This window comes from Rhincodon typus, chromosome 3, assembly GCF_021869965.1.
Source record: "Rhincodon typus isolate 14 chromosome 3, sRhiTyp1.1, whole genome shotgun sequence".
In the NCBI taxonomy this organism is placed as follows: Eukaryota; Metazoa; Chordata; class Chondrichthyes; order Orectolobiformes; family Rhincodontidae; genus Rhincodon; species Rhincodon typus.
Window position 1 is genome coordinate 100,731,914 of NC_063334.1, and position 12,380 is coordinate 100,744,293.

At 39.1% G+C, this 12,380-nt stretch overlaps 1 protein-coding gene across 3 annotated transcripts in view; it reads right to left on the reverse strand.

The window, feature by feature from the left end:
- The window catches only part of dmgdh (dimethylglycine dehydrogenase), a 184,340-nt gene that overhangs the window by 107,953 nt on the left and 64,007 nt on the right, over positions 1 to 12,380 (reverse strand). For all 3 annotated transcript variants that reach the window (XM_048592254.1, XM_048592262.1, XM_048592268.1), the window contains exons 2-5: positions 12,193 to 12,330; positions 11,043 to 11,220; positions 5,298 to 5,396; positions 2,453 to 2,617 (exon numbers count right to left, since the gene is read on the reverse strand). In XM_048592254.1, the coding sequence (XP_048448211.1) occupies positions 2,453 to 2,617; positions 5,298 to 5,396; positions 11,043 to 11,220; positions 12,193 to 12,311 (561 nt within the window). In that variant the 5' untranslated portion in view covers positions 12,312 to 12,330. The remainder of the gene's footprint in view (positions 1 to 2,452; positions 2,618 to 5,297; positions 5,397 to 11,042; positions 11,221 to 12,192; positions 12,331 to 12,380) is intronic.

A 12,380-nucleotide genomic window follows, 5' to 3' on the forward strand; every position in this document is an offset into this window, starting at 1 on the left:
ACTTGCTGTGGTATGATACCACGTTAAAGGCCCAGTTTCAATGTTAGTGCATAGCTAAATGGGCCAAGTGAATGAATGAACGAATGGCTGAGGGTGGCAGGGTAGGTACATGGGTGAGGCATGTGGGTAAGTGACTAAAGTGGGTGAGGTTGTAGGGGTTAGCGTGGCAGATCAGTGAGATGGCAGCTGGATAATGTGATAGGATATTATCATGGTAGTCAGGTCTAGGGAGTAGTCAGTTGTCAGAGGCAGTGCAGTCAGGGGGCATTGTTGGGAGGTTGAGTGAATAGTCAAGAAGGGGTCAGGAAACTATTCCTGATGGGATTGTGATTGTGGAATCAGTTCTACAGTTACCCAGGAGTAAGACTAGGTTTTTGCTTCAGTAGGTAACTGTCCAGGAAAGCACAAAACTGGCTGAAGTCGGCTCTCAGGAGCAGGGAACTGCCTTTCAGAGTTTAACTTTCCAGTCAATTCCCATCTGGGTCACCAGATCAGAAATTTTTTTTTTTTATTTCTTCACAGGATATGGGCAATGCTGGCTTAGCCAGCATATACTGCCCATCCTTAATTGTACTTGAGACAGTGTTGGTGAGCTGCCTTCTTAAATCACTGCAGTGAAGGCATGGCGATATATTTCCGAGTCAGGATGGTGAGTGGCTTAGAAAAGAACATGTAGTTGGTGATATTCATGAGTATCTACTGCCCTTGTCCTTCTAGATAGTATGACCATGGGTTTGCATTGTGCTGCCAAAGGAGCCATTAGTAAGTTACTGCAGTGTATCTTGTAAACGGTGCATACTGCAGCTACTGGGCAGCAATGGTGAAGGGAGTGACTGGTGAAGGTGGTGATGTGGTGCCAATCAAGCAGGCTACTTTATCCTGGATGAAGTCAAGCTTCTTGTGTGTTATTAGAGCTGCACTCATCCAGGCAAGTGGAAAATATTCTATCAAACTCCTGAGTTATGTCTTGTAGATGGTGGACAGACTTTAAGAAGTAACAAGGTGGGTTACTCACTGCAGTATTTCTAGCCTCTAACCTGCTCTAGTAGCCCTCTGTGTTTATATGTATCGTCCACTTCAGTTTCTGATGAATTGTAATTTCCAGGATATTGATAGAGACGGCGAATAGAATGATAGATTGGATATCAAGGAGCGATGGTTAGAATCTTGCTTGTTGGAGAAGGTCTTTGTCTGGCATTTGTGTGGCACAAATGTTACTCAGCATTTATCAGGCCACACCTGGATAACGTCCACATCTTGCTGCTAATGGACATGAACTGATTCAGCATCTGAGGAATTATGAATGGTGCTGAACCTTGTGATCAACAGCCGAGATCCCAGTGTGATGTTGGAGGGAAGGTTATTGATGAAGCAAGTGAAGATGATTGGATTAAGGACATTACTCTAAGGATCTCCTGCGAGATGTCCTGGGGCTGACCTGATTGACTTCCAACAACCACAATCCTCTACCTTTGTGCCCTCGTCGGTGAACCAGGGTTGATCCCTGGCTTGATGGTAATGGTAGAGTGAGGGATAATCCAGGCCATGAGGTTGCTGCCATTGGACACAGCATCTTGTGTTTTGAGTTGCTCATTCTGTTTGAAGTCTGTTCCATTTTGCACTTCCACAGATTGCTGATGTGCATATTCTGTCATACAACTGGTCTCCAACAATCCAGTTGCTGGAAATTTTAGACCATTTTGTTTCACATGAACATAGCAATTTGGAGCAGGAGTAGACCACTCGGCCCCTTGTACCAGTTCTGCCCTTCAATAAGATCACTGATCTTGACTACTCCACATTCCTACTACACATGAGAACATTTCACCCACTTGCTTGCCAAAAATCTATTTACCGCTGCCTTAAAAATACTTAAAGACTTTCCTTCCACCTTCTCCCAAGGAAAAGAGTCCCAACGTCTCAAGACACTCTGTGAGAAACAATTTCTTTTCATCGCTGTCCTAAATAGGATAGCCCTTATATTTATACAGTTGTAGAATCTCCCATCCTTTCCATATCCACCCTGTCAAGAAAGCTTTAGATACTTAAATGGACATAAACTAGCAAAGCCTTGTTTGACACAAGATAGCTACACAAGCCTGGCTTCCAAAACATTTGATATTTGTTTAAGATTTATGTGCAAAATAAAACTGACTGTAAGAGGAAATTCTGCTTGTTTGGGAGATGCTCATGAACTCTCCTGCACCTAACACCTGTATTAAATATTAACACATTTCTTTTGACAAGAACGGTCACCGCTTACAAGGGTAAGTGGAAGAAGTTCCACAAAATATTGTGAAATATTGTTCAAGATAAAGCTTTTATAAATATTGACAATAATATCCAAACTGCTTACATAACTTAAGTAGTTCAAGGTAAAATGGTAAAAGAAAGTAAATGCTACGTCAGCAAAATGATCGACTAATATGAAATCAACCGAAAGCCAGTTTACCTTGTCAATATTTATCAGAGGGAAGATTTCCTGCACCTTCTCTGGCCCAATCAAAAACTGTGGTGTTACATTCCACCGTGTCCGGGTCATTTGGTAATGAAATTCATCCACTCGTGTTGGGGTGGTAGCAATCCGAACACTGCCAGGCTGATGAAAGCCGACTGCCTGTGGAAAATGTTCCCAAAGTAACAACTGAGAATGTGGTTAATTCTGGCATATCACAAATGTTTTTGACAAGACTATTAACAAGACGTCTCTCGCCCAACTTCAGTTCCACTTTGCTTTTTCCTATATTAAGTTCAGAGGGTCTCTGCTGTTTGTTAGAGAAGTACCTATAAAACTACATGAAGAATTTAATGCTGTAAATATAGCTGGCAGTTTATTCAGCAGTTCTACCATTAGCCTGTTTCTATGTCTGTCAGAGGCAAGCACTCTGCTATTCCAAGTGTGAACAAATTATGAGAAAGCTGCATCTCCAATGACAGAAATGAATGGACTTGCAGGATTGGTTTCATGTTTCATGATCAGTCCAATTCACGATACACATTAGGCCATGTGAATTTCTTCCACTGCTTCTGCAGTGTGTGAGATTAGCTTCTGCAGCTGTGAATATACCCTGCTCTTGTTGCATTCACAGAAATTGCAAACAATGTGCCCCCTCCCATTTCTTATTTTTGAAGGAGTGAGCAGTTTCTTTAATATTGCACCTCCTGTAACTTTTTTTGTACCACTATGTTCATATGGAAATCCCTGTCCCTGACCCTGTGCAGCAATTCCCAGGTTGCTGCACAACCACATGACCACTCATCTTACAGGGAACATTGCTGACATATACATGCTCATCCACAAGATCATACAAACAGAGTTGATGAAAAGTTGCACTTAAGAACTTAAAATGCATTACTTTCCATGGGTCTTACTGAGGGCCAAACATGTGACAGGGCTCAACCTGGTCTTGTCACTGTCCCTCTCCCAAATGCTGCGTTATAACCCCCCGTGAAGAAATAAATCTAAATTGGGCTCAAGTGTTACAACCACCAATTGTGTTATACTCCTCTCAAGGAGAAATAGCTTAGCATTAGCATATGTAGATTTGGAATTTTGAATCAATTATCGTTTGTTCTGGGGGATTATAGCCACCAAAATGGGAGTTGAACTTATTACCTCAGTGTTGCACATTAACAGTGATCAATACTTTCCCAGGTCGGCCATGAAGAAAAACTGAAAAAGAAATCCAACCAATCCAATATTGTCGGTTTTACATTGTAACTCAAAGTTAAAATAGTGCCTTACAAGTAGCACAGACAATGGCTTTCTCCCATATGGCATGGATCTCATCATTACAAGAAGTCTCTTTAAATTGACCATCCTTCAAGTCTAGTCAGATCCCTTATGGCAGATGTTTAGTTCAGCATGCTTCTAATATGGAAGATGATATGACCTCCTTTGCTGTGCCTTTCTCCTTCTCCCTCTTCTGGTTGCTGGTCCTGTTCTCTGCTGTCTTCCTAGCTGCTCGCCTTTCTCCTCTGGCCAAGAATACAATTACAAGATGGCCAGCAAAAAGTGAAACACCAAGGTCCTCTTCTCATCAGACAAGCTGAACTCTCCTCAGGAAAGAAACATGTCAAAAAGTACGATATAGTGAGCTAACCGCTTGAAATGAAAAACCATCAAATAACTCTAACATACCACTTGAACTCTTTCAATAGTGTTGGTAAGGGGGTCCTCCTGTCTGCTCATACCTTGAGCTGCTCCATGTGTTATGCTGAGTCAAGTGCTAGGTATATCAAAAGGTCCTCCAAGAAGCAGAAAACGCTGATTTTAATTATCAGTATTTTTTAGATATCTGGTGTGGGCTCTAAATACCATGCAAAAACTCAATGTGGTGGGTAGTACAACTCTAGCTCAAAATGAGCTTGAATCTTTTGTTTACCACTTTGAAGGCTTAGCCATAAACTGATGCAAGGCTTCATGCCTTGGTATTTTATTCATCATAATCCCACTGCACCTTTCTGGTGTCATATTGACAATATTTCAATATGTCTAATCTCAATGATAAGGACAAGATTAATTTGCTGATGCTTTCTTTAGGTATTCATGCATGAAGTATATCCAGACCTGAAGCTTTTACCCTCCTCAAGCTATTAGTGATTGATTAATTTAATTTGTTACATCCATGGAATGATCAAACACAGCACATTTTCCTTTGCTTCTTGCCACCTGCCAGTGTTTTCAAATTAGCCTAACATTTCTTCTCCTTTTTCCTCCTATGTTGACCGTACTTATCTGATCTCTTGATTTAAAAATCCTACAGAACCTGACTAGATCTTCTGCATTCTAAAAATAAATAAAAATGCATATTTTTACAGATTACTCCTGGTGAAGCTAAAATGTCTCTAATATCACCTTTTCCCCATGATCCTGGCAATCTAGATCATTCCAAACACTCTAAATAAAGTTGACAATTTCCAATCAATTTGCAATGAACAATGAGAGGTTCAATTCCACCCTCAGGCGACTGTCTGTGTGGAGTTTGCACATTCTCCCCGTGTCTGTGTGGGTTTCCTCCAGGTGCTCCAGTTTCCTCCCACAGTCCAAAGATGAGCACGCTAGGTGGATTGGCCATGCTAAATTACCCTGTAGTGTTCAGAGAAGTGTAGATTAGGTGGGTTATTGTGGTCTGGGTCTGGGTGAGATGCTCTGAGGGTCGGTGTGGACTTGTTGGGCTGAAGGCCTGTTTCCACACTGTAGGGATTCTATAATTCTCTATGAAATATGGTTTGAACATAAAACATTTACTGTTATGGATGGCGAAGCAAACACACAGGTTAACGGAGGCACCTACCTGACCAGTCTCTTCCTCCAAAGCTTCATAAAGTTTGATGCTGTAGTAATGAATTTTCTTCAAATTGATCCCAGGATGAAAATATGTTGTTAAACCAGCCTAAAGAAAAACCAAATATTAGGAGTTAAGATGTAAATAAAGCAAAAATGAATTTGTCTGAAAATCTTTACCTAAGGGAACAAGGACAGACACCTAATTCAGAAGGAATTTTCCAACTGTTTCTATTAAAGTGCAGAAAATGTACAGCATAAGCCACTATTAATTATTCTAAGCCAGGGACTAACTCTATTTTGAATCAACTTTTGCTATCCACAATGAAGAATCTGTTAAGTCGTTACATGTTTAAATTAACTGAAGCACCATATTGAGAAATTATGTACCCAAATGTCTTGCAAGTGCAGTGAATGTCATGAAATCCAGTTTGTGAATTGTAACATGATTGAAAATAAGCCACAATTTTGACTTGCCAACTGCTCATAATATTGCCTGCTGCAAAATCTGATCCACCCAGTTCAGTGGTAGCACTTTCATCTCTGAGCCTCTCAGTTTGCAATCTGAAAGCCCACTTCAATCTTCAACAAATTCTAGTTGATACCTTGGAGCAGTACTAAGGGAGTACTGTGAGGTCAGAGGTGCCATCTTTCAGAAGTTCTAAACTGAGCTCACATATGTCTCTTTGCGTAGATGTAAAACAACACGTGATACTATTTGAGTAAGTGAAAAGCAGTCCTCCTGATTTCCATCTCTCAATCAAGATCACCTCCACCACAACAGATTGTTTATCTCTCAAAAACCTCTCGATGTTTATCTCATTCATGCTTACGGGGCATTCCTGTGTGGAAGTTTGTTGCATTAGCCCACAAGATAGTAACCAGGCTACAAAAAGAAATTCACTTTGGGACGTGAAAGACAGTAAATGAATCCAATAGCTTGCTCTAGCATACAAAAACAGAAAGCACCATTATCAGGAGAAGGTTGCGATGAACGTGCAGTTTTCTAACACTCTAAAACAGATGAGAGTTCATCAACACAAAGACACTCTCAGAACTATTGATCAAATTCAAAACAAACAAAGCTCATTCCAAGGGTTCAGAACAGCAGATTTAGAGTACCTAAACAATTCAAATACTTTTCTACTGAACATTAGATTGAGATATGTACCTAAATCTCTAATGGACTGTTAAATTATGGAAGCAAGGACTAAATTAAAAAAGAAGCTTCTAATCCACTGATGGTTTGTAATTACTTAGAATGACCTCTAAGTTTAGATGTCATGATCTTCCTCCCACCTTTTTGTATCTCACCCTGTCAGAATTGCATATCCCTTTCTCCTATAGGTATTTCTCCATCTTCCTTAGATTCACTCAACTCAACTACATCCCACATTTCAGCCACACTGGGTAAGACACTGTTTTTGAATCCCTTGTTGAATTTCTGGCAACAATCTTATATTAATGGCCCAGAAACAGAAAATTCTGGAAATGCTCAGCAGGGCTAGCAGCAGCTGCAGGGAGAAATACTGAGTTAATATTTGAGGTCAATGACCTATCCTCAGCATTGATTATAGCAGTCACCAACCTAAGACGTTAACTCTGTTTCTCTGTCTACAGATAATTACAAACCTGCCACATCACTCCAGTATGTTCAATTTTATTGTAGGTTTCCAATCGCTATAGTATTTTATTTTGTTTAATGGTTGCTAGTCTTGGTCTCTTCACAATGGAAACTTCTGCTGAATAAAAGCCTCGCTAATGTTAAAGACCTGTTCCACCTTTTAGTTCAAGGGAAATGAGTCCCAGCCTGTTCAATCCCATCGATATAATTTCTGATATTCTCTAGTGTCACTTTTTTTAACATCCTGGAGATCAAAATTGTGTACAACAGCGTTCTGATCAAGTTTCTATACTGAAGAAGTCATATCGGACTCAAAATGTTAGCTCTGTTTCTTTCTTCATAGATGCTGCCAGACCTGCTGAGATTCACCAGCATTCTCTGTATTTGTTTCTATACAAATATAATATAACTTCACTGCTTTTCAATTCTATCGCTTTAGGAATTACTCCCAGTGGCTTGTTTGTTTTTTTAATGGCCTCATTAATCCTGTATCACTAGTTTTAGACCATGCTATATTTCAATAGATCAATTAGTAAACAATACTTCATCATATTTATAAGTATGCTGAAAATTATTAACGCTCCAACTTTTTATTTAAAAGCTTTCAATTGAAAATTACGTTCTTGAAAATTAGACACGTTTAGAATCCAGCTTTAGAATTTGGATCTGACAATAAGCTACTCTAAGAAGCATAGTGTTTTGTGTTAGTTGACTGGTAATCCAGTCCCATGAGTGAACAACCTGAATTCAAATCTTCTCATGTAGCTACTGCATTTAAATATATCAGGAGTATGAAGCTAATATGGTGCTGAATAAACAACCCAATTATTAGAAAAACCCATCGGATTCACTGATGATCCTTTGCAAATGAAATCTACTAAATCTACTGTCCTTGCGTGCCTGTCCTATATGTGCCTTCAGGCCCAAAGCAACATGACTGACTCTTAATTGCTCTCTGAAATGGCCTGGCAAACCATTCAAGATTTATTTTTGCTAGGTTTCCCTCATCACTTTCCTCTTGTCTCTTCATCATATCCTATTGACTTGTTCTTCAGCCTTTTCCAATTCCATCCTATATATAGGCAGTGGTGTAGAGTCGATAGAGTAGTCATGGCACCGAAAGAGGCCTTTCAGCTTAGTGAGTCTGTGCTGAAATTGGAGCGATTCTAGAATTATTGGCATTCCAATCCTCCAATTCCTTTCTGTGAACAGGTTTGAGCCACACTCTAATCTACATGAGTTGCCCTCACTGTCATTACTTGTGTAAAAATAGGTTAGATTTCCAATAATGGAGGAAAATTTTGTTCACAATTTTGTAGCAAACACTCATAAACACACTCTTCATGATTTTGCTATCAATTATCAAACAAAAACTCCTCACCCTAAGTCAAAACCAAGTTTAATCTCTCTATGTAGACTGGTATTTGTAATATTTTAAGAAAGCACATTTTGGTAGAAATTCTGTATTGTGGAACTGACAATTTTCTAAGAAATAACGAAACACTTTTTTGCACTATTTGCAGCAGCCTTTATTTACATTTATTAATTTAACTGGCCATTGTACTGGAATTTTAGGATACAACTGAATATAAATTCAATTGTATATAAAATGGGAAGTCAAATACTGGATATTATTTCAGAATACATACACATATATTACACTGAAATGCTTTTTCAGAGGTATAACTTATCCTGATTATAACATATGCTGCAGTAGAAAATATACATTAAAAATATTTATCATTGTACAAGTTAATTAACATGTTTTAGAATGGATTAGTAATTGGGGAATAGCAATGGAGCATCTAGCATATCATAAAGCCATGCAGCATGCACATACTTCAAAACAACAAAAAATAATAATGTCTATTTACATTGTACATTTGACATCAAAATGAGTCTTAAGAAACTGTACCTTTACAATATATCGACGCTAAATGCAGTACACTATTAACAAAGCGCATTATGTATAAGAGAACATATATGTACATATATAAAATAGCAGTATATTACAGCTTTTATATATATATAAATTAATGAGTAATTCAGATATCAATGCTTGTTAAATCGTGTAATATTAATGATCGTCAAATTGTGTGATTCCATCAGGGGAGTCTGTTGTCTGCCGTTGCCCCCCTCCAAAAAAAAATGGAAAACAGTTAACAGAAAGCAATAAGAAATCACTCTTTCTGAAGTTATATAAAATACCATTTGAGTGTTCTTCAACGGAAGTGTTTTGAACATGGCATTAAACACAAATTCAGACTTTTCTATTGTCATTGCAACGTCATTTCAATTCCCTGATATAGCCCTGCTGCACTCTAGAAAAATATGCTTTGTCTTTCCTCCTTCTGTGAAGAGCTCTTTTTACCCATGTCCAAAGCTCTGAGCCAGAAGACAGGAAATTGTTCACGGTAACACAAACGAATTAGATATGAAAAGATATGAATTAGTGAACCACTTGACTTCTGTCCTCTTTTTTTGCTGTGTCAGCTAAACCCATTGGATTCTTAACGCATTCTCAAACATTATACCAAGTTCAAGAATCCCTTTATATCTGAAGATGATATGTGCCACAATATTCTGGTTGTAGGGCAATATACTCTGGATGTTAAACTGGTGCGGCATCAAGTACACAAAAGACTTCCAGGCACTTGTCCAAAGAAAAACAAGTTCTCCCAATGTCCTGCCTAACATTCACCTGACAGTTATCATGGCCAAAGAAGTTCAATAACTTTATGTCTGTATGTAGGAACTTTCTGTAAACAAATTAGCTGTGTGTCGACTTGCCCAACAATGACCTCACTTCTACAGTAATTTATTGACCACAAAGCCACTTAGAACATCCTGGGGACAAGAATTGTATAAAATGAAGGAAAGTTCTATTCAGCTCTGCCTGTTGCATTGCCATTATTCAGACAGTCCTTACAGATATGATCAAATCGTCTTCAGTGAACACAAACTTTCAACCTGGATGATGGCTAGCAATGGGGTTCCCTTGGAGTCAGTTGTAGGACTCTTGCTTTTTTTGATTATATTAAAGATCTAGATCTTGGTACATGTGCAGGACAATTGTCAAGTTCACTGATGATACATTGGAAACATTGTAAATTGTGAGGAAGATTGGGAAAAATACAAATGCACTACCAGTTGGTGGAGTGGACAGATAAGTGGCAAATGGCATTCAACAGATAGAAAGTGAGAGGTGATATATTTTGGTAGAAAGAACATGGAAATACAGCAAAAAATAAAGGTCGCTACCCTAAATTATGTGTAGGAGTGGGTGTATACATGCATAAGTCACTAAAGGGCTTTTCAGAAACAGTTAGCAGCTAATAAAGTATAGGGTATACTTGGCATTTTTTGTAGGGGCATAGAATACAGGAGCAAGGATGTTATGTTTAACTTGTATAAGACACCAGTTAGACATTATCTGGAGTATTATGTACAGTTCTGGGCACCACACTTTTGGAACAATGTGAACATTGGAGAAAGTGCACGAGATTTACAAGGATAATTCCAGTGGTTAGAAAATCCAGTCTTGAAGATAGATTGGAGAAGTCAGGACTTTTTTTCTTGGAGAAGAGGAGGCTAAGAGCAGATTCAGTAGAAGTTTACAAAGTCATGAGGGGACTGGACAGAGCAGATATGGAGACACTGTTCCCACTCACAAAAAGATTGGGCGCGAGACAGTACGGACTTAAAGCAATTTGCAAAATGAGATGTGAGAAAAGCTTTTTCCACACAGCAAGTAATTAGGGTATACAACACACTGCCTGGAAGTGTGGTGCAGGCAGGTTCAATTAAGGCGTTCAGGAGGATGTTAGATGATCATTCAAATAGATACAATGTCCAGGGTTATATGGAAAAGGCAGGACATTGGAAATGCTCAAAATACTGATTCAGAAAGCCATGGGTTGAACAGCCATCTGCTACACTGTAAGAATTCTGTGATTCTGTGATGAACTTTTTGTTATATTGCATGCATCCCTATATCGACACCAATTTGTAATTTATGCCACCTAAACTAGTGCACTGAGCCATCATACTAAGCACAATTGTTTTCAAGAGAAAATGAAGATCAAATGACAGAAATGGTCGCTTTTCACAATAAATAAATCGTTTTCTTACTGCATGCCACGTAGAGCCAGCTGTTAGCTCCGACTTTTCCAGCAAAATCACATCTTTCATCCCAGCTTTGGCAAGATGATAAGCCAGGCTAACTCCAATACAGCCACCTCCGATAATCACTGTTTCTGCATTATCTTTCCATCTTTTCAGAGGGAATTGTGTCCGGTTATTTTCATTGCTAATGTGCAGAAGAACACAAAGAATCAATCCATTTATTTCAACATGTGACACTGGCTGCAAATGTGCACAAGTAACCAGTTAAAGCACTGGTAAACTTCACATATGTTTATAAATAGAATATATGGAATATATCTTGCACAAAGATTGCATGCTCTTTGGCATCATAATAGCTTTCTTTAATATGCTCCCATTCATACTTTGTTCAAATACTCCTGCTGATGTGTGTATCCTTTGACATTTTTTAAAGATTCACTGTATATCTGTGAGTATATGCCAAATGCACATGTAAGGTAAACTGCCCGTATTTGATTAGGTTATCATCAATAACAGTAGACCTGTATTGGGAAATCAGTGGTGCAATGGTAATATTATTGGACTGATAATTCAGAGAATTAGGCTTATGCTCTCGTTCAATTCCCACCACACAACTGCTGGAACTTAAAGATTCAATGAAATCCAAAATATAAAATCAGTTGTTAAAAACTTTTTTGGGAAGGCCATTTCCCTTCCTTGCATACATATGAATCCAGACCCATAGCAAGGTAGTTGACTCTTAACTGCCCTCTGCAATAGCCGAGAGAGCCACTTCCATGGCAACTAGGAGCCAGCAATGCCCACATCACATCCAAAACAAAATGACACGGCGCATTTACGTTCAGTACTGGACTGAATGCTGGACGCATTCAACGCTGGACTCGCAGTGTCTTAATTTTTGGAATATGTTGGACAGAGTAAAGGCTAGGGGTGCAGGTGATGATAGAGACTCAAGATAACGAAATATATTAAAAAGTCAGTCTCCAAACCCATGTAATCGGCGCCCCCAGGATCTTTGCAACATTGATTCACTGAGCGGCTTTCTGGATTTGCAATGATACATTGCAAGGATAATGCAATGAAGACCGCGATACATTGGAACGGCAGAAAGTGTATTCTGTGCAGACAGTGCAAAGAGGTTCAGGAAAGCACTCACCCCTCCTTAGATGGGGCGCTGCCTATGGGACGGACAGGAATCCAGCGGGAGCACTCCGCTAACACAGGCAGCTTTCCACGAAGAAAAGGAGAAGGGAAACACCTTAGCAGCCTCGACATGGCCAGATCCTAAAATATCCTGTTGGAATATAGAAAATTGCATGAAATAAATCAATATAATTCCTCCCC